Raw genomic sequence first — 22,605 nt, forward strand, 5'->3', positions numbered from 1 at the left:
TATAGAGGCGGGCACGTGACGGCGCGCGGCGGCGCTCATTGGGCAGCGCCCGCAGGTTGTTACAAAACCAGGCGGTTTTGTAACGCGCCGACCGCGGCCCCCGGCCCGCTGAGGGGCCGCCCGCCCGCCGCGGCCCACGGCAGCCGCCGCCGCACCGAGCCCCGGCCGAGGTCCGGCAGCGGGTGGGGGGAGCCGGCCGCGTCCCCCGGCGTGGCGGCGGCGGCGGGGGGTGGGGTGGTTCCCGGCGCCCGGCCCGGGGAGGGGCGCCCTGTCAGCGTTGGGCGGGCAGGCCGCGCCGCTGTGGCGGTCCGTGGGGCGCGGAGCAGCTCGGCGGGGCTGCCGGCCGGGAGCTAGCCCCGCACCCCCGCTCCGCCCCGCCGGCCCGGCCCGGGCACCTCCGCGGGGCCCTGCGCCTGGCACCGGCTGGGGGGCGCCTCCCGCCGGGCCGCCCGCTTACGCGCGCTGGGAAGTCGGGTCTGACCCGCGGTGACACGGCGGCGAGAGATCCCGCCTTCGGTGTTTCGGTGCTCACCGTAATACTAAAGAAAAAACAGTTCAAAGCGGCTTTGAAAAAAAGAATGCCCTTTCCTGCGAGAACTGGGCTTTTAAAAGCTGCGGTCAGGCAGGCAGTCGCTCTCTTTAAGCGAAACCTACGCACTAGTGAAGCTATTTCCATGTTGGCTAATCACGCTTTCAGGACAAGCGATGGGAACATTAGAAGGAAAATGTCATGTTTATTTGATCATGTGGTGTGGCAGATTGCATAGATACACCTGTCCGTGCCAGATTCCAGATAAAACAGCACATGCCCTTCGGTGTATGTTTGTTTTATTTAAGGCCAGCTGTGCTGACTGCTTAGACCTGCACCTTCCTACCAGTTTTGATTATACGAAAGGATTGTGCTAGTTGTGTAACTGTGCTAAACGTAGTCTAGGGAGAAAATCACCTATGCTGCCATAGAGTAGAAGAGGTCGTTCTAATAGTTGTCTGATTATATATTTTTTTTTTTGCACTTCTACGCAGATCTACAGTTACAGTTGCTAGAAATGCCCAATATACATATACATACGTTTTCAAATACTGCAAAAATATGAGGCACTTTTCACACTGTCTTAAAATCCACTGCAGAATTTGAAATTTCTGAGGATATACTATTACTGATACTAATGGCCTCCTCACAAAGCTGAAGAGAGGGGATGAAAGAATTAATTTCCCGTTTCTTTCTTACAGAAGTGTCTGGACTCCCCAGCTCAGACTGTGTGAGCTAAGCAGGTATTAAGGGACAAGCCCTGCCTATGGAGTTTGAATGGACAGGACAAAGGATGGAAGGAAGGAGAGGTAATGTGACTTTTCTAAGACCTTGTTTAGAGGGGATACTTGAGAAAGTCCAGATGAACTTAGATTTAAAGTGAAAATCTAACTTAAAGCCATTTAAGTTCAGGATCTTAACTTTTAATAATATACACTTCAAATCAATAATGAGGGCTAATTTTGTGATGTTTATGTGTCTGTGTGTAGGCAACCTTAAACAGAAAGTCAGATATATACCTGGAAACAGAAGCCAGCCATCAGATCCTTCAATTGGCTTTGATTCCTATGATGCCAAGACACTTCATATCTGTCAAAAATTTGGCCTCTGTCTCTAGGGCTCTTGAATCTTTAAAAAAGAAAAAGTTCAACATCTAACTGTTGTTCCCAGGCAAATCCTTTAATTAGTAAAAGAAAAAGAAAAAGATTAATTGAATAACCACTGGTTTCAGTGATTCTTTCTGCCATCACTTAAGTCTGACAATAATCCAAAGTATAGCACAGCCTGCCATCAGATAATTCAAAGGTAGGACAAATGCAGCACTGAAGGTTTCAGTTGAACAATGCTTCAGAACAGCTAGAAATAATTAGCATTTGTGCTCAGAAGTATGGGGGTTTCCCACTAGACTCACGCTTGCTAACATCGACTTCTTGCTCTCCAAACTTCCATGCAAGGAAAACTCACACTATAAAAGAACAACGCCCTTAACGAAAAAAGAAAAGAGAAACACTTTCTTGTAGCCTTGAGGTCGACAGTTGTCTCTATTGCAAAACTATAGTCTCGGCAACCCCTCAGTGTGTTATTTTATAACCATTGTCCTGAAAACCACTATGAGTCAAAGCCTATTCAAGCGAGGGAAAGTGACATAACCACTGGTTACCAGTAGCAATGCAATGACAATCTCTCTTGCAGGGATATGCCACCAGGATTTACATAGATACATAGCAGATGCTTAAAAGAGGTAAGTCACGGTAGAAAGGCAGAGTTTCTAGCAGCACATGATAGGGAATGGCAATAGACTATAGTAGAAAATATAATCAGCATTTGTGTTCTGAAACTTCCACAGTTTCTGTTTACAATGTATGGAAGCATCTGCAGGGCTAGCTGACAGTCTGATCACTTGGGGCTGAAATGAGTCAAAAAAGCACTGTGAAGTGTACTTCTGGGAGTGCTCTTACACCAGCAGGGATGTGGCTGAAACATTTCAAGAGGAAAGGGAAGCTGTGCTTATGCACTACTCCCATGGTGGAAGCTGTATGCGTAGAAGGGTTCAGAACACAGACCTTTATCCAAAGCTGGGAAACAGTTAAGACTTTATCATGGATGGCCGATGGGCAACAACTCCGTGACTTCTTAGAGGAAGAGAAACCAGCTGGCTCTGCCTCTGTTAGTTCCTGGTACGTGCGGTGGTTAGTAAACCTTAGTACTTTGTGGGGTGTGACAGGTACAGAGTGAGCTGTACAGTCTCTAATGGCAAAATATTATTTTAAAACCAAGATACTAATTTACTGTTTGCTAGAAGTCAAACAACTACAAAATATTTGATTCTGGCATCAGACCTGGCTCTGCAAAGACTATTTTAGCAAAAACAGCTGTGTAAATTGAATGTAGGTAGTCAATCTAGATATGCTGGGGTGTTTTTATATAACACATCCTGAAAGCACGGAGTTTTCATACATTCATACATATATTCATGGATTTGGAGCAGCAGTGGGTCATGAGATGCACTTGATTAGAAAGCAAGAAAAGAAAAAGAAAAAAAAAAACCACCAGAAACGAGAAAAGCACCCCCCTACCTACCTGCATTGTTATGAGATCAAGAATGGATTTATCCTTCACTTAAAGAGAAGTAGTTAAAGCTAGGAGGTGACTCATGCTGTAAAAGCACATCTCCCTTGTATGGTTTTTCTACAAAGGGAGGTTTAATTTCTTCCTTTTAATGACAGTGAGCACAATACTGATCTTCTTCCAGCAGTTAATGGCTGGCATAACAGGCAGTATGAGAGCATGACTACATCCCTCATCCTTCTTCTGGAGCTATAATCTGCATCACACTCTGAGACCACAAAAACAACCATCAAACCTGTTTCTTTCTCCTCTCAAACACAACTAACCCAAGTGTGAAATTCCAACCTACTACTCATGCTGACAAAGCTCCTTTACTGGAAGCAGGGATGTGAAAAGTCACATCATGAATACAGCCACAGATGGCTTTTTATTTTCAAGTGCTCTGCACATGCTGTAATACTCCATGGGCAAGAATAGATTTGGACTAATGGCCCATGGAGTTGAGCCAATTAAAAACAAAACCAGAGGGAGGTCTGACCGTTACGTCAGGAAGCTGTGCTAAGGTAAGGTTAGAGAACAGGAAGCAAAGGCATGTGAGGTCTGTGTTATTTTGCCACTGAATCTCTGAATGACTTCTGGCAACCAACTCTCCTTTTGCATTTTGTCTGTGACTACTCCTGCAGGCACTGGGCATCTCTGCTATTATACACATGATTTGCATTGAAAAACAATCAAGTTTGGTTTTAAATATATTTTGACACATTAATCTTGAAAGAAAAGGCATAATGTTCCATATATACTATAAAGGAAACGAAAGAAAATGTGTAAAGTAGAAATGTATGTTTATATGCCATGGTTGGGAAATCACTAGAATTAAGACATTCACAAATACATTATCCAGTTTAAATAAATGCATGGCACCATCAAACAGAGAATCACTAGGGTTTGTTTATCAGGGAAAACTACCAATAGAACCTGTGAAAGGTCCTGCTGGTCCATTAACAGTGTGGAATAAGAAAAAAAAACAGTGCCCTTTCCATGCAAACCTCCTACTTTACTAATTGATAACTGACTAGTGACCAGCTTAACAAGACCTCGGGACCGACAAAGCAAGCATCCCATTCCAGCTGTATCCTTCACTGCCTGATACAGAACAGAGGATTCAGTGCGTCCTTGAGGTGCAACCACGCCTAGAGTGAGATGGGTAAAATAATTTCCTTTCAGACATACCCAGATTCTTAGAAAGTTACTTTTGTTCTGTATTGGAATGAAAGGGCTACAGTCAGAAATTCAGTGGAATTTGAATTCCAGAGTATTTTAATTGTGAAGTTAGAAGATATTTCAGTGTTGAACAAATATCTGACACGCAATTCACCACTAAGTTCTGAGAAACCTAACAATAATTTGAAAGCTCGTATTTTATCAAAACTGAGGAACTATCCACTCCCACTAGCCATTTTGGTGACAATTGCTGTTTTACTGGAAAACTGATCTGTCAGAGGGAAAGCCCAAATTAACCCTTCTTTTAAGTACAGAGGAACGAAATTCTGCAGTGTTTAAATACCCCTCCGTGTGCACGGTCAACCTCCAGCTGCAGTAAACTCCCGCTTAATGTGTGGAAAGACAAACTTGAGACCAAGAGGTCCATCACCCCTTGCAGAGAACATGATGAAAACAGTCAAGAAGCCTTTCCATTTCTGGAGAACATGGACAATTACTGTTACAACTGAATGAATATATTCTGTTTAGAAGGTAAAGGTATTTATGGGTTCTTCTACTCTGACCAGTCAAAAAAAATACTTTGCAAATGTCTTGAGCAATAGGTCATTTTATACCTGTGCAGTGTTCTATTTGTCTGAAAAGACTTCACTTATGGCCTCAGTCAAGGTACCTCTCCAGCTCGAAACCATATAAACCTAAACACTCAGAAGGGAAAGGCTGTAAAAAGGAATGTCAGAATGTATGTTTTGTTTCACAGCTTCTGATAATGTAATTCCAGAAAGAAGATGAACAAGCTTCACAAAGTGAAACCAAAAAGAAAGCACCACATTAATGCAATCTACAATCCACTTGCAGTTGTAGGAGCAAATTCAGTGTTACCCGCACACAGTAATTAAGAGGCAGTATGCATAACACCTGGAAGTTATCCATGGGTAGCCTACAAAGCAAACGGAACATGCAGCTTTCAAACCATCTGAAATCATGGCTGATTGGTTTATTTGAAACTACAGGACACGTTCTTGCACAGATTTTAAAAGCTTTCTGGACCACAGCTATTTAGCGGTCTTTAGGTTGGTGTGGACTGCTGTCAAAGAAGTCTCCTCTTAAAAATTATGACAATTAATTCTTTTTATGCCTGGTGTGATTCTTAGAATCCAAAAGCCAAGTCATCCTTTCCTACACAAACATCTGTGGGAGTGTAAAAGGCCTCCTGCATCCATGATTTTAATTTCAGTAAATTTAATTTTCTGCAGGGATTAAGGAAGATAAAGGCAAATTCCACAATCACAAAAAGTGAGAGAGAGAAGTATGGGTAGTGCTGTTGAGGTAAAAACCCTGAAAACAGCTAGAATAAGCCAACGCTTAACAATGGTAATGGCATATACTTTCTAAACTACCTGTGGCAGCCAGATAAATCCTGGGGTTTGACTTGCACTGTTGGTGAGATACAGCTGCAGTGCCCTACAAGACTACTGCCTCCTGAGGTTTGCCATCGTCGCAGTGGCAGAGGTTTCTGCCCAGTAATAAGTCAGATAATTCTGATCACATCAAACACATCGGAAATACATGAAACGTGGCAGGCATTTCCAGCTAGAAATCTATGAGATTACTGCTACTTAGCCCATTCTGATCAACCAGATAAAGACTTGATTGCACCTTTCCACTTCTGCAGTTCCACGGAATTGGTTGTCTGTCAATATTTCTTTCTTGATCTGCAGACTTGCAATTTTCTTCAAAATTAGCCTTTCAATATCTGTAGCTATACCTCAGTCATTTAGTGAGAAGCCAGACAGCAGTTTTACTTATGCAAAACTCAAGTTCACATTTGTCATACTAGAGCACAGGAGTGTTTTTTTAATTTTATTTTTTATTTGAGATACTGCAGAGCTTTCTTATGAAACACATTGATGTGGCTTCCGGTAACAGGCTTTCAAAAATAATTAGTGATGAATCACAATCAGAAATAAATGACTCTTACATCTATTAAGACAGTTATTTAAATGTTTTGATGAATCATACAAAAAATGCTTGCAAGCAGCATTATACTTTTTCATAGATACTTTGTTTTTCCTAAGTCTTATGAAAAGAGCTTGTGCTTTTAACACTTGAATCAGAAAAAATATTTACAGCAGACATCATAAACGCTACACTGAAGTTCAGACAGGCAAAGTGGTGATGGTCCTCTGCCTTGCCATTCACAAAACTTGCTGAGGGTTTCAGATCTGGTCTATAAACTCCCAACCTAGAAGTATTCAGTCCTGGATCTTCAGTATGCTCCACTTCTCCAAATCATTCATTTCCTTCAGTATAAGGGCAATATTGTATCTCAGTTCTTGAAACTTTGAAACTGGCACCTGAAACAGAATATTCCAGTTAGAAAACATGAATCATCCTGGGAACTTTGATGAGGGCATGCCTATGGATAGGGAACATTCCACACTGTCAGCCCAATGTCTTAAAATACTTTTTTTTTTTTTTCAGATTTAAGACAAAGGATTTGAGGTTAATAAAATTCAGTTAATTCAACTAAATCATCTGGGTGAAAAAGGAAAAGGAGAGTGGGAAGAAACAGAAATAACAGCTACATAGTACATTTTCTATATTGCCTGATGTGAAAAAGGAAGCACTCCAGAATGTTAACCGATAGCCGCTGTGGTAAAGTAAGAGTGTCATGCATTGGAAGGAAAGATAAAGAGGTTGCGAAAGGCTGTGGGGCCTACAGAATTCTCAAGCAACAAAGTCCAGATATCCTGCTTGTCCAAACTTGCAAAAGAAAGGAATTGAGCCTCAAAGCAAGAGACCTGGCAGCAACCTCAAGAACTGAGAGGACTAGGTACGGTCTATACATGGAAGGCAAAAGATTTTTAAATATACAGAACATTTTCAACTGCAGGAGACTAATGGAATTTCCTTTACCACTGCAAGCCCAAGAAGCCACATGGATGGAAATCTATCATCTGTTGAGACGGAGAACCACATCTGAGCATAGGCACAGACTGGGTGACCCAGGTTAACACTAGTGCAATGCACAAATGCACATGCTCACCTGAGTACCGACAGTGGTCTAGCTAGTCCCAGGCTGCTCTGCCAAGCACTGCCTAATTTACTTCTTTGACTACATTGAAGACACGCAGTTCTTTGACAGAGTCCCTTGTCATCCTTCTGCCTACTGTAGCACAGATATCAATTTTGCAAGAGGAATCTAACATCTGATTTGCATTTTCCATATGCATCAGAAATGCACAAAAAGGCATCATGTCCTTTTCACTTCTGACATATATACAAGACTCAAAATGCTGCAATTCCCACTGCTTTTTATAAAAATTTTCATTGTCAGTAGTCACACAGTCACACTGCAATTAAAAACCTAAACCAAATGTGTAACTTCTCCCTGTGGCATTCACATTTTAAAATTGTTCATAACAGAATTATCTTTTGGATTTACCATCTGACATAAGCCCTGTTAGCAGGACATTCTGAACTTGTCCAAATGAAAGGAAACTGAAATGCTGCGGACTATATTTGCTTGCATATGGTACCTTGAGCCAAAACACAGGTTTATCCCAAAGACCTGCTAACTGTAGGAATACCATTCATCAGGTACAGCAATCATGTTTACAGCCAGATCTTTGGCATTCAGATCTAAGCAGCAGCAAGGTGATTCTAAGAGAAGCACGTTGTTTGCCATCAGATAGCTCCACTTCTGTGCATACTGGACAGGCACACCAACACATCTCCACTGCAGAATAGCAAAAGGTCTTCCACAGACTTACAACCAAAAAAAAACCCCCAACCTAAAACCAAACCAAAAACAACCAGGAACAACAGCACCAAGACTTGACATTAGATACCAGGAAATAAACCCCCAAACTGACACATAAAGAATATATACTAGTTTTATTCTCAGAAGTGAAACTTGCCCTGTTGTAAAGGGTTAACCTGAAGTCCATGGCATCATTTAAGTTCCATGGAAGACCTCAGACGGAGCATATGGGATGTTCTGAAGCTGGACTGCCCACAGAGGGGTGAATTTGCAGTGACACCCGCAACACTTTGCAGTGTAGCACAGGATTTGTGCCTTCCTCAATGGCTGCCTTCTTGTCAGCCCTTGTAAAAGTGAAATCAGTCCACCTCTTTCCACCCACAGTGCCTTGGTGCTTCCTCCAGACTACTACTAACGCATGAACTGAAGCCAAAACCTTTAAGCGTTCAAATGTAACAATGCCTGCTGTGCACTGAATTCCTGTATGCACCACTATGTTATTTATAGAATAAACAGCATTCCTTTCCAAAGGTTGAAAATATGGAAGAGTTCATGCCATCTTCTGGCAAGCCTTTATGTACAGTGTCATAAATACTGCCACTGACTAATTCTGACGTAAAAAGCAAAGAGTTTTACTTTCCTTCTAGCAGCAAGAACTGTACTGAAGAAAAAGAATAAAACTACCCCTGCCAGAGAAGAGAATGTTACCATTCTCTACCAAATGTAGGAGGCTTAGAAGCGTATCATACATTATATAAACTACCCCAGTAATTTTCCTGCCTTCAGGAGCCACCATTGGGTCTGAAGGTTACAGTTGATAACAAAACCATCCATACCAGATAGCAATGGTGCTTTTCAGTGATTAATATTCCTCTAACAAATGAGGCTTCATTGGCATTTCATTATATATTGTATGTGGCTATGCTGAACATGAAGGATTCCCAAGCAAACCAACCAATGATAATACATGGTTTACAAAAGCTTTAATATTTTAAACAGTAATTCAACTTTCTAAAAAGAACTTCAAGTGCTTTCTTTTTTATTTATTCTGGCAATCAGACTTACTTCAAAGCGATGAGCTGTCCCATCTGAAAGCTTCATCATCATTAAAATGGATGGTTGAAGTGCACGGGCCAGTGAACTGAAATTATTTACATTATTAGTATTACAACAATAGACATCAGCAGTGTGATGAGTACAGCACTGCACATTAACAGTTTAAGATGTTCATGTAGGCTCTACATAGGACATAAGTAATTTCAATCATAGAGTCCTGTACTTGGATGGCTGGAACACAGAACTCCTGAACATACGAGTTCTGTCTTATTTACCTCAGTATTGAGACTAAAAATTTTTTTAATAGTTTAGTAACTGCAAATTTAGGAGCATTTTCATTTTACATAATAATCAATTTAGTGGAACTATGTCAGGGATAAGAGCTGACCAAGTACTGCTACTAATAACGCACAGTTTTCTTATGCAGTTTACCATGTTGCACTAATTCTTTCCATCCCTTTATACTTTCAACTGCCATCTCATTTGGGGAATTAAGCTCTTCCAGTCTTCATGATAAATTTGTGGGTTGTTATTTTATTTGATGACCCAAAGAGGGGAAATGAGTCATTCTTGCGCGGCTTCCACTAACCAATGTTGCCAAAGCCTGCTCAGGTACTGACAGGCATTACAGCCAGAAGCCATACCTCTTCGCAGAGGCTGTTACTGGATGATAAAACAAGAAATCCCAGGGGGAAGGTTGACTGGAAAGGAAAATAAGATGAAGGAAAATAGAAAAGGATAATGTATTGGTGCTGTGTTGTTTGGAAAACAAATCATGGGATTTGCATGCAGCTTTTAAGCATTGTGCCTGAGGATGTTTTTGTGTATATTTTGCTCTCTTACAGGTACAGATTTTTTCTTCACAGTGCTATCTGTGTGGTGCTTACACCACTGCTCATCTGACAGTCACCTGAACTAGTAGCTTGTGGCCATTGCAATTTTCACTTAGGAGCCTTTTCTCTTGATTTCAGGAAGACTATCCATGGAAGGATATTCTAATGCAGGAAGATTATGTAACCACAGGCCTCCCAACTATGGCAGCAGAGAGACTACACTCTCCCTTGGATGCAGGTATTCATGAATACAATATGAGGTCACTCGTGCTAACAATTTACGCTACTGACAAACACTGAATCATCTTCCAGTTTCTTTCAACTCACATCTGTCTTGGTTAGAGCTAGACAAAGACCAGGAACAGCACACACAACAGGTTTCCATTTCCTTCTGCTCTACCCACAGATCCATCCCCCAGCTGCCTCTGCTGTGGCAGGGTGGCAAGAAGCTATTCACTGCAGGCACAGACAGGATGATCACAAAGGCCTTTCTTTACTCCTTACTTTGTGGGGAAAAAAAACCTAAACCCCGAACAAAACAGCAACCCCCCCCAAACAACAAAAACCCCCAAACCACCACCAAAAACCTAGGCGGTAGATCAATGACCAATTGCTTAACCACGGCAGTGTAAAAGTGCTGTTCTGAAGCCCCTCTTTGTAGAATCCACAGCAGACCGTTCAGGTGATGGAAAGTAATTTTACTTAATGTGTGCAACAGAAATGGTAGTCTACTTGAGAAGTTGAATAGATTTCCCTCCCCTGCTCTGGTGTAACTGAGAGCTTGGCTGGCTGCGTGAGGCTCAATCCATCTGATCTATTGCATCACCTCTGAGGACCTGTGTGGTTGTATCGGCTCCGCTAAGTTTTAAAATACTGTAAGAGAGACTCAAAGTTTGAGTGAAATATTTCTAGCACGGAGGTTTTAGAGATCAAAACAAATAAGGAGCCTAAAATGTATCATTAGTAGAAGACAAAGGCTGCAGCCTGTTGGCAGGTCATTGTTAATAGCAGTAACCTGTACATAAACCAACTTCCACACTGTTCAGAAAATTCCCTCCTATCTTACCATTGAATGCTACGTGCCAATCCCTAACAACAAGATATATTTTAACACTGTTAACATTTTTAAGCAGCAAGAAGTCAGTTTAACCTTGGCCAAAAGAATTTCTAGGGTTACTCAGGATTCTCTTTTATACCTTGTGGATATAGCTACGTCCACTCTCCACTTCAAGTCCTGGATGCTTGGCAACCTACTTCCTTGTATCAGAGCTGTGCCTTCGGAAGTGGGCCGCCTACAGAGTAAATCAGAAATGAGAGACTGAAATGCAAATTCATAAAAGAAACAACAATTTAAAGAGAAAATAAGATTCCTCAAAACCAACCTGTCCAGAAATTGCTTCTGTCCTACATCTACCCTCATTTAGAGAGGTCTGAATGAGTGGAAGTTTTGTGTATTTAAGACAGCTGTGTCCAGATTGCCCACTTATCCTACACTTAAAACCTTGTTAAAAAGTCCAAGTTAAAAAAAAGAGACCAAGTGACTCTGTGTAATTCCAGTAAACTGATGTCATTATAAAGTTTACTAAGAGTCATTGTGGTGGCTGACATATCTATTATTTCAATTATATGCAGCTGTGAGGTATAGAAAGGTCTCTGCAAATATAACTTTACTTTCATGCAGATTCAACAGGAACAAGCAAGCAGGAATGAGACAGGTGACTTGAGCAAAAAAGTTGCAATATGGTCACTGTGCTCTTTCAGCAGAAAGCACCTAGTATTAGCAAGCAGCAATGTTTTAAAACATAAGAATGTTAGAGTGTACTTTGAAGCATACTTTAAAAAACCCCACAAACACCATCATGGTGGTTCTTGTTAATGCAACATAATTTACAAACTCTAAGTTCCTTACATAATGTTCACTGCCAACTCCAGCACAACATTCAACATTTCTGTCTAGTCTATTGTGTATGAAGCCAGGGACTTCACCTATTACTTATATTGCAGGAAGAATCAGGCTGATCAAGCCTCAGTTTATTTCTGTAAGGAAATACAGTTGACAGCAATTAAACTTCAGATGGTTGACAATTTAAAAATTTTAACAGCATCTTAAGCTCTGGGTAAATAAACAAGCCAGATCTGACACAGACATAACAACCACCCATTTTTAGATATATGTGCCGAAATATCTTCAGAATGAGGTCATTCAGCAGGTCCATTTGGGAGCTAGTCTGGACTTCATGTTACTTAGCGTATTTATATATTAAAAAGAATATATATAATTTTTGCTAAGCATCCCATGTCTCTGCAAGTTATTTATGGTACATTTCAAAGCTACTCTAGTACTCCCATTAAGGGCAAGATAAGAAATGTTACATCCTTCATCCATGGTGCTAGACATAATCTAATTACAGACTTTACATCAGAAAGGATTCCTCTCTCAACAAATCAAGGCCTGCAGGAATGATAGTCTAACATGCCTACTCAGATTCTTGTGTGCAAGTTAGCTGGTGCCTTTAGAAACTGCCCAGGAAGATTAATGGGCTGACAGGCTGAGAGCCTCCAATTCTCTTGCATTAGCAAAGGCAATATAAGAAAGAATTTATCCTTTTTTTTTTTTGGGGGGGTGTGGTGTGTTGGGTGGTGTCATAAGTGACACACATTCCTAATAGTATGGTAAAGGAATGAGCAGGAAAAAATAGATCAGCTGGTTCTTACTCACTGTCAAAATTGCAAAAATAGGATAAGATGCCAGCAAAAGTATTAAAAATGGATTTTTCTGGGTTATCTAGCTCATACTGAATTTTTGATCAGATGCTAATACTTCTTTTACCATCACAATCATATATATTTACAACTCAATAAGCATATGTATGATTCAGTGTTACATTTAAGATTATAAAAGCAGATCTGTCTAGAAATCAAATCTGAGGTGCTCTTCTCTGGTCTCAAAACACAGAGCAAGATTACACTGGATAATCACAGCTTTCAAAATGAGAAAAAGCTAAATTTTCCAGCATCGTGATTTCACAGTAGAAAACAGACAATCATGCATGCTTCAAATGACATCTAAATTTATCTTCTTTCTCCACTGCAAACAATATTTCCACTTTGCAACCATGAATTTTGCATTCTTAACACCTATAATTCAAACAGAAGAGCAAAGAAAAGATGAGAAGGCTGAATTTATTTTTACTCCAAGAACCTTTAGCTTTAAGCCAAGATCTTAACCAAGGAAATGAAAAATATTTTTAACTTTGGTAGCAGCATTTAGACCCTTGTGAGGGTAACTGAAAAACCACAACTATGATCACCAGAACTCCTTGCAGAGTATCTGGAGCAGCACTGGGTTAGTGATGCTATGTGCTGAGTGACCTCAAGTTTCAGGAGGGAAGTTTTGCATATGGAAAAAGTTCAAGCAATTTCTAGATGTAGATTAAGCTAAATATGACTGAACAGAGGACCATATAGAAAAAAGGAATGCCTGGAACAGACAGAACAGATAGCCTGTTCAAAAAGTTCCTGATTTAATACTTCCTCTAGAGCTACTGATGTATACTGCTTTGAAAATGACTTACAGCTAGCAGAGCACTTGATATCTCATACATGACATCAAGTTACTCAGTGTGAATTCCCCATTCAACTGTACATTAAGACTTGAATAAATGCTATCCGAGAAAGCTTTCATGAACCACAGCATATAGAAGGCATATGTAGCTTGCCTCTCAACAAAGCAAGTCTTTCACTTTTGCTCTAACTTGCAATGATAATGATGATAAAAATGCTTAATTCTACAATGCATTTTTCATCTGTAGGTACTGATGCACCTTACAGAGTCTATAGAACATTATAGAAACTGATGGGCAATGATCACAGAAAAACGGAGAGTTGGTATGAAGGCTACCTACTGCACATATATAGCCATGAATGACTGACATCATGTTATGTCGAATCAGAATAATGGGACAAAACTTGTTCTCATTAATTTAGAGAATTTTGCTGTTCTTTCAGTAGGCCTGGGATTTTTGTCAGCAGAGCTCTGTGCAATCCATCTGACTGCACAATGCATGACACATGAAGATACTAACCTGTTACCAAAGACTATGCTGGAGAAGTCCACAATGAAATCTTCCGGTATCCTTAAAGAGCAATACAAAAGAGCTAAGTTTTTTGTAACCAAAAATATACAGCCTCAGCTACAACACCCCACCCCCCCCACCCCTCGAAACTATTATAGAAAACAAAAAATGAATTGCCATCAGCTCTTACATAAGCACTTCAGTACTGATTCAGTCTAGGCTCTCAAAAGAACAGCCTATGTTTTTGTAACAGGAACCCTAAAAACTGTTTTACATCTTCCTGTCATACCTAGTATGGCAACAGTAAGTTTCAAAAGAACCCAGTATTTGCTTAACTTCTCTCAGTAAAGTCAAGAAAAGTTTTCCTGATGGCTCTGACTAGTGCAGAAGGCAGGCCAGCAATGCATACTGTCAAAAATCCCAAACCTATACATTTTGTTTCACTTTCAACTGAAGTGTAATGAAAAGAAGACAGAATGAACTGCTCCCTCAAAAGTAAAACCAGAGGCCCTCGTAGCTCAAATTACTTACAAAAGGAGCATATCTAACATGGGGAGGAGAAGCATAAATTTGATGGGGACCATGAGAACTGGTTGAATAGACTAAACTCACACTCCACCCACTTAAGCCTCTCCACTACTCTACTCCTCTGACGCTGTTGTTGCCTTACAAACAAGCTGCTCTTGATTTTCAGTTCAGTGTATCAGGCTGCGAACTGCACAGACTGCAGAGCAAACACTATCCATTCAGCTGCCTTCGCCACGGGGACAGTAACCTCCTACAGAGAGGCAGGTTGGACAAGTGTGAGAAGTGACTACTGCTGCCACAGTTAATCCAGCACTCAACATAAATCAGTGCCCAGAGACATTACTCACTAGTGGCTTGAGACACACAGCAGTATAGCAAAGAAAGATCAAAGCAAACAAGAAAGTCACCTGTCCTAAAGGGCTTACAGTGTCTAATGATGGGAGAAAAAACAACTCATCAACTCGTACAGTGGGAAGATGAAACAGCAGCTGAGCTAGAATTCTTAATGGAACAAGCAGGGTTCAAACACATTTTAAAATGGTGCTTGGGTAAAACTGAATTCATATTAGCAAGGTAGTTATCTGAGGCAAACTGGGAAGTGAGGAGGAGGGATTAGACAGTGCTTTTTTGGCTGCATATGTCTGTCTGTCTTTCAGAAGAGACAAGACTATTTCTGCAAACATTACTTATAATGTCTGTGCAAGCGCATCACTTAACCCATCCTGATGATGACCGAGTATCCTCTGTATGTAGCAGAATAGCTGGAGACGGGGGGTTGTAATATGATCGTTATGACACCTATCACAATATTTGCTCAACTGTAAGAGCAAGTGTTACTAAAACAGAAACATTAATACTGCCTTTAAGGTAGCATTATTTTTGCTGTGCAGTTCATGATTTTGCTGAAAATTCTGCTCCTGGCACAAGCAGCTTATATGAGGTCAGTCACACACTAAACAGATCAGACAGAGAACATAGCACAGCTCAAGCCTGAGCTACAAATGGCAATCAGTTTTCTACGGAACATTCTGAGGAAGGGACTCAAAGGGCAAGGAAGGCATGAAGATGTCTTAATCGCATGTTATTGGCCTGAGCCATACACTTATTGAACAACCTGAGAGGGAAGGGAAAAAATAGCACCCACAATTCAGAGTGAATTTATTCTCACTGGGTCAGCCAGTCAGGTCAAGAAACAGGGGATACAGAATGGCAACCCTGTGAAACCAGTGGTACTGATCTAATTAATCAGAAGTGGGCATGTCTCACATCCTCTCTCTCCACCAAAACTAGAAGCCAAGACCAGCTGCATCACCAGGAAGTTGAGAATTACAAGGCTATATGGGTGGTATTAGTCCAATTTTCAGCTTCACTGAAGGAAAAAAAATAGAATGATGGAGAGGTGAATAAAAGGTAGCCTGGCTCAGAGCTAAAACCTTTTAAAAGACGACACAACAAAAAAAGAGAAATAAGCCACTTTTCTGCCTTAAAATGCAAAATACCTGACCAAACACTGGGTGCTAATAATGCTAAAACACTGCTGTTCAACCAAATACATGTGTTCTTCATGCACATGATCACAGGCTGAGCCAAAGAAGTCACTGCAGAAGGATTAGTGTCTGAACGTAATTAGCAGGTGTCTTAAAAACAAGCAGGTATTTCATCTTCAGACTCAAGTGCATTGGGAAACATAGGAAATGACATTTCCCATAGGAATCAAAGATGCTAAAGGTGCTACTGAATTTACTAAATATCATGCCTTGAGAGTAGAATAAGCTATTTAGTATTCTAAAAAGTTTAGCCACAAGGTGAAGAGAGCTACTCACAGGAAATAAAGACTGTCAGAGATGGAAGACAGGAAAAGTCCCAATACTGTGAGAACCATGGAAGTATAGCAGCAACGAGCAGCAACATAAAACATACAAGTCTGCAAGTAACACAAATGCAGTTACCTGAACTATTGCTGCTATATCAGTCATGTTAACCAGAACAACGATAAAAAAAAATTCTCAGGATAGAAAAGACATTAAAAAGATCACCCAGATTGAAAAGTGTCTTCATAGTTCCATGAATAAACCATAAGGTGAGAAAAAAACAACCACCAGCTACAAAAGTGTAAGGCATCAAAGTACGGTGAAACAACAAGGACAGGAGCCTGGGAGTCTGTATTTCTGAACAGAGACAGTGTACACAGCCAGCGACCTCCAGCAGCCCTGTACACCGACTATCTCCACTGCTCAACAGGGGAATATTCACCCGCCCCCAGAGAACTTGCCATGGAGCTTTCAGTGCTCCTCACTATTCCGTAATCACACTGAACACACTCTGTGTGCACCTCAAAGAACTCCCTCTGGGTCAAAAGCGATTCATCAGCTTCTTACTGACCTACTTTAACCTGGGTGTGAACTCCATGACGTGGCAGAGGAAGCAGCTTGCATTTTAGCTCACAAGACAAAAGCCAGGCCACACTCCAGCACTGAGCTGCAGACAGAATTGTATCAACTAGCAAGGCACCTTTCATCATGGCCCCAGTCACACCTTTCACCGATTACACCCCGATTACATGTCTAAATCCGCAGCTTTAATTTGCCTGAAGTTGCTCATAAAGTGAATAATGCTTATGACTCTGTAGAACGGAGTCTGAGGAGAAAGCCAATGTGCAGGTTAACCGACAAAAAGGGATGAAAAAAGAATTAGAAACATATCTATGTATTTCTCCTAGGTAACAATCAGAATGCTAAGAATTACGGGAAATGAACATTTTAAAATAATTGAGCCTTGGTGCAAAGGTTTCTCTATAGATGAAAACATTAGCTGCTGTTACTCTCTCATTGCTACTGAAGACGGAAATAAGGGAAAACCTATAAAAATTATTAGCATCTGCTGTCTAGTTTTTAGGATATGAAGGTCTATTCAGAGATACTCTGAGCAGACTCATACAGACTTGGACTAATTTGTAACAAATGTTATGTGTGCTTCCTCGGGTAACGGGCAGGAGAGATCGTAGCTGAACACGGTGATGGGATTTCATGAGCGTTATATCACTGGCTTTTGACAGAAGCAAAGAAGTAGGGCAATTTCTTAGCATCTGAAATGTTACCACCGTCTTACCAAACATGCTAAAAAAATATTGCAGGGCAAGGTGGGGATGGCAGAGAGAAGGTCACTCACATTTGCATAACCTACATTATGGACTAAATTAGACCAGTGTCCCCAGCATGTGAAATTTACTGCTCATGCTCAGTGCTAAATGAAGTCTTACACAACACCTGTTTTTTTCCTCTGGCTTCACATGACATTTGGCAACAGATGTATTGTGTGTTATTTACAAGTAATTTTTATGCCAACTTTGTTGTGTAAAAAAGTTGGTTCAGGGAAGCAGTTACTATGAAAAAGCAGACAGATTAAAAAACCCAGGCATACCTGAGCTCCTTTAGGTCTTCCTTAAAAACCTAGAAAGACAAGGAAGGTGAAATTTTACAGGATGTAGTCTTGAAAGATGATTTCTTATCTAGCGAATTAATTGTGGTTAATAGCTTGGTATCTCTCCCCAAAAGTTTTAGTCCTCAGTGGTAGTAGTTCTGAAATGACAGGTTACATATTGAGAAGAATTTCCAGAAGTGTTCAATCAAGTTGTGAGAAACTAAATCTCTTGGAAGCCTTTATTTTTGAAAACAACATCCTGCCATTTTTTTTATGTAGTCATCTATAACAGGTTCTTCTTTTAGAGTAATTATGTGCCCTTATTTCAAACATTTTGCAGTAACTTGGTTAAACAATGACAACAGAAAGGAAGTGGCAAAAAGATAAACTCTGAATACTAAAAGCGTACTTTCACTATGTGTCCTGCACTATATGAACTTTCCCAGTATGCGCGGGTAAATATGAAAACAGTATCTTAAACAAGAGAGAGGTGCTGGAAACCCTGAACTGGTTCACTCACATAAAAATGAAATGAGAAAAGAGAAAAGAAAGTATGTAAGGTAAAGTAACATGAAAAGGGGAAAAAAATAGCCATGGAGAAGGGATAGGGGTTGGGAACAAGGCAGATACATAAACATTCACACTGAACATCCATAGCGTAAGCAGAAATAGCACTTTCTCCCAGTTCCACTATCTCGCTTTGACCATAAGACCTTCCTTCTTCCAGGGCAGAAGTATGAAGAAAGGCAAGCAAACAGATATGAGAAATGGCAGGTGTGGACAACATGAGCAGTATGTGCGGACACACAGTTGGGGTAAGAGAGAGACTTGATGCCAATGAAATAACACTTTGCAATGGTTTCATTTGGAGTTTTAATTTAAGAGTGAAAACAAACATGCACAGTAAAGAAGATGCTGAAGCAGAAAAAGATACAGGAATCTCTTTCCCAAAGCTTAAATACTCTTCCAAAAAGCTCACTGTAAGTCTATCCAACAAGTAAAATAATAAGCTCTAGATTTGTAACAGTTTCCTCCAACCACTTTAACTTGGAGCAACGTTTTTATGTGCAGCTCCCACCCTGGCAAATAGGATTTAGATGGTAACTTGCATCTGATGCAGCTTTTAACTTAATCAGGAAACCAAGTACTCCCAGAACTTACTTCTTGCTTGAAAGTTGATAAGGGCAGTCTCAGTGCTTCTCGGAGAAGGGTGTACATGCCAGAAATGAGGAATGCAAGTTGCTCTTCTGAGAGATTTGTGCTTTCTGCAATCAGCTTGACAGATTCCTTGCAGTCTTTTCCTTCCAATGCATTAACAGCAACTGCGAATAAGAATGCAAAGCAAGTTCCCTTTAAAAAGAGCCAGACCTGGAGACCATGAACATAAACATGTCTATGATTTTACTTGGCTTAATGAACTGACTTTTTTCTTGACATGAAACTGTTGCTTCAGGTCTCCATAAATACATCCACCAGCCCAGGTCAGTTTCACAACACTTTACCCAGAGAACTTCAGTGGATTAAACTTTTATATTGTACAATGAAGATGTTTTCACTGTTGAAATTTGTTCTAGTGGGATAATGCAAGAAAGATTAAAAAATTCTTCGCTCACAAGTACAAATCCAACTTGAGATTCTATCAACAAACTTGTTCACGTTACAAATCTGTTTACAGCTATATTACACTTCTGATACACAGGATAAGAAAGGATTGCGAGTAAACAATTCAACACTGTTCTCCAACATTTTACATAATTAATTTATCTTGCAATGTCTGCAGAGACTAAGGATTAAATGAGCAAGGAGAAAAAATTAAACTTCAAGTCTTGTAGTTGGCACAACTGCTGATAATACAAACTTCAAAGGAAACAACTGTTAACGCATGTGGCACCATTATATGCTGACAACTAGTGTGGGTTTATCTCAGTCTTCATTGTTCAGTTTTTCTTCCTTTTTTCCACCTATGCACTGGCTTATGTAAATTTTTGTTGTCATGTCCGCCTCAGTTCTGCATTCTGATCAGTGCGGATAGACTACTGGAGCCACAGGAAGCACCACCATGGGTGAAAAATAAAAGATTACTGACACCATCCCATTGCAGGATCGGGGCATTAGATTAGTCATTTATAATGAGCCTTATTAGTACTGTGAATAAAACACAAAAAGTGTTACTGAAAGCCAACAGTAAGAGATTAGCTTAACACTAATGGGGTGGGGGGGAGGGGAAAAAAAAAAAAGAAGAGTTTCAATCAAACTGCCAGTCTTCCTTTTGGTATTAGGTGAGTTCCACTAGCTACTATCTTCTAATTCTGGACAAAATCTCTTTGTTTTTCACATTTTTAAATGCACACCAAATTCAGTGGCAAGTCTTGGATCGTTTACGTGGCTGACTGAATTTGTCTGGGGCTGTCTGTGTGGCAGATTTTGCACAGAGTAGTTAGGATGTGCAAGGTGCTAGTACCAGGTTTTCCGTGCTGTCTGAAAAAGACTCAGCTCTACAACCAAACTGACATTGAGAAGAGTCTACTGGAAAGGCCAAATACAGATCAGCACTGAAGCCTGTCTACTAGATGATGCACAGAGCAGGAAACAGGTTGCTGTCTACTTACCTACTTAAATACAACTTTGATTTGTTTCTTTGAAGAACAACAGGTGGCTTACAGTTTTAAACTAAGCAGCTTTAATGACAATATCAGTCTTCTTTCTGTTGACCAACCCTAACACTGGTTAAAAATCCATGTCTTCTTTTATAAACTACTAGCATTACTCTAGAATACAAGATTTTTTTTCACTCAGCATAGCTCAGAGAACCCAGAAATATCAGCAACAAAACAAATATTCCAACAGTCAACCTGAGGGAGAAAAAAAAAAAAAGAATAGCCCCAAAACATCCCAAGAAAATCTCACTTGCTCCTAATAGAAGATGCCTGCAGTCTCAAACTTACAATTGCAGTTTAGGAGAGCCTGCAATAACACTGGTTGGATAACACAGAGTTAATGGTATATGATGTTTTTCCATTGTGAGCCGAGGAAGCATATGAAGCAGCATCTCATTTGTATATTGGTGATTGTTTAGTAGTAGAGCAACAGCCTCAAAAAACTAACTGGGTGCAAGCACCCCTGTGATTTTGATGCCCTGTGTTGAAATCTATCATGTCTTCAAAGACCACTAAACCTTCATGGGAAAAACCGCTGTCGGACCAGCTGTGGATGCCAGAGCAGCAGCAGCAATGATGAGGGCAGACCCCTGCCAGGCCAGCGCGGTGCCCAGCACGCTGCTCGGAAGGGCTCTGCTCCCCTGCAGCAGGCAGCATTTACTGCACACCTCGACGTAGGCGCTAATTTACACCGAAATTCAACCCAGATGGGGTTTAGGAGACAGTCAGCCTTCCTGGTGCGGACACAGCTTTTCAGTCTCCGTTGTCCCTGCATTAGACAGCAAATACCGTTCAACATCTGTATGTGCTTTTGTCCCAAATGCCTCTGCCTATACGTAGCTTTATTACTTTCAATTGTGTCAAGGAAACCTTGGGTACATTGCTCCGTTCCTGACACTCTGCAGCAACGCTTCCAAAGACAAACCAGCTACCGGGTGCTTTGAGCCCTTATTGACTCAAACCTGGAAGAAAAAGCCTGGAAAGAGGTTACTGAGCATGTAACTGGCCGGGAGAACGCGCACAGATGGGTTGCAGCACCATGCCGTGCCACGCAGCAGCTGGTCTCCTCTGCCACAAACAAGCTGCCCGATCAGCTCTTGGGTCATTCTGTGATTGTTTTCCACGCTCAACAGAAGAACTTGGATTTTGGTGGTCAAAGGTGCCCAGAGAAAGTCTCAGCTGTCTTGCCTTAGGCACAGGGTAAGGCCTCACGGACAAAACCCACATCAATCAGTCATTTCCAATCTGACAGCCCCAACCTCTGCAAGACACATGCATGCTCGGGTTCCGTTTACGGAAATATCCGTGGGGCCTCTGACTCTCGCCTGCCCCGCACAGCCTGGCACCGACCCGCTGGGCCCCAGCGATGACAGGGATGCCTGTAACAGCCGGGGCCACCCACTGCTGCAGACGGCCCTTGCTGATTTTCACGGATTTTACTCAATTTTCGGATACAGCCGAGACAACCCATCGCTGAACGTGACCCTCAGCCCCAGCTCCCGGCGTGGGAAGCGCCCCGGCAGCGCGGCAGCCCTGCCCGCGCGTCGCGGCCTGCGAGAGCGGGCCCTGCAGCTGCCCGCGCCCCCCGAACGGCACCCGCGGCTGCCCCGGGGGCCGCATCGCCCCCGCCGGCTCTGCCTGGGAGCCCCGGCCCGGCCCGTTCCGTTCCCCCGGTCCCGGGCTCCCCGCCGGCCCCGCGCCCAGGCCCCACCTCTGAGCAGCCGCCGGAAGGTCTCCTTGCCTATGTCCTGCACGCCCCGGGCCATGGCCTCCACCTCGACCGGCACTCGCGGCCCCAGGAAGCCGCCGCCGCGGCCCCCGCCGCTCTCGCCGTGCCCGTAGGCCGCCGCCGCCGCCTTGCCCACCGCCGCCGCCATAGCAGCGCGGCCCTGCCCCGGGCGGGGCGGGGGGCGGTGTAGGCGTGGGCCGCCCTCCGCCGCGGCAGGGGGCGCTG

The 22,605-nt window shown here is 41.9% G+C and overlaps 1 protein-coding gene and 1 long non-coding RNA gene across 2 annotated transcripts; one reads left to right on the top strand and one right to left on the bottom strand.

Annotated features, from left to right (window-relative positions):
* The first annotated feature begins 31 nt into the window (after positions 1 to 31).
* On the top strand, positions 32 to 9,108 carry LOC114013122 (uncharacterized). The gene is made up of 2 exons (XR_003555977.2): positions 32 to 1,338; positions 6,800 to 9,108. It is a non-coding gene; the product is annotated as an uncharacterized LOC114013122 (long non-coding RNA).
* On the bottom strand, positions 6,143 to 22,572 carry COMMD5 (COMM domain containing 5). The gene is made up of 7 exons (XM_055818092.1): positions 22,363 to 22,572; positions 19,156 to 19,316; positions 17,995 to 18,023; positions 14,056 to 14,106; positions 11,167 to 11,262; positions 9,147 to 9,222; positions 6,143 to 6,672 (listed from the first exon to the last, which is right to left on the bottom strand). The coding sequence occupies exons 1-7, from the start codon at positions 22,526 to 22,528 to the stop codon at positions 6,571 to 6,573; spliced, it is 681 nt and encodes a 226-aa protein (XP_055674067.1). The 5' UTR covers positions 22,529 to 22,572; the 3' UTR covers positions 6,143 to 6,570.
* Positions 22,573 to 22,605: the final 33 nt, after the last annotated feature.

Source organism: Falco peregrinus, chromosome 13, assembly GCF_023634155.1.
Source record: "Falco peregrinus isolate bFalPer1 chromosome 13, bFalPer1.pri, whole genome shotgun sequence".
NCBI lineage: Eukaryota > Metazoa > Chordata > Aves > Falconiformes > Falconidae > Falco > Falco peregrinus.

What these genes read in the sequence shown, in the direction of transcription:
- COMMD5 (XM_055818092.1), bottom strand. Translation starts at nt 22,528, where the DNA reads ATGGCGGCGGCGGTGGGCAAGGCGGCGGCGGCGGCCTACGGGCACGGC. An exon ending in GAAGACCTAAAGGAGCTCAG is followed by an intron (nt 14,107 to 17,994) that starts GTATGCCTGGGT and finishes TTGCTCTTTAAG; the next exon opens with GATACCGGAAGATTTCATTG. An exon ending in AGCATAGTCTTTGGTAACAG is followed by an intron (nt 11,263 to 14,055) that starts GTTAGTATCTTC and finishes TTTACTCTGTAG; the next exon opens with GCGGCCCACTTCCGAAGGCA.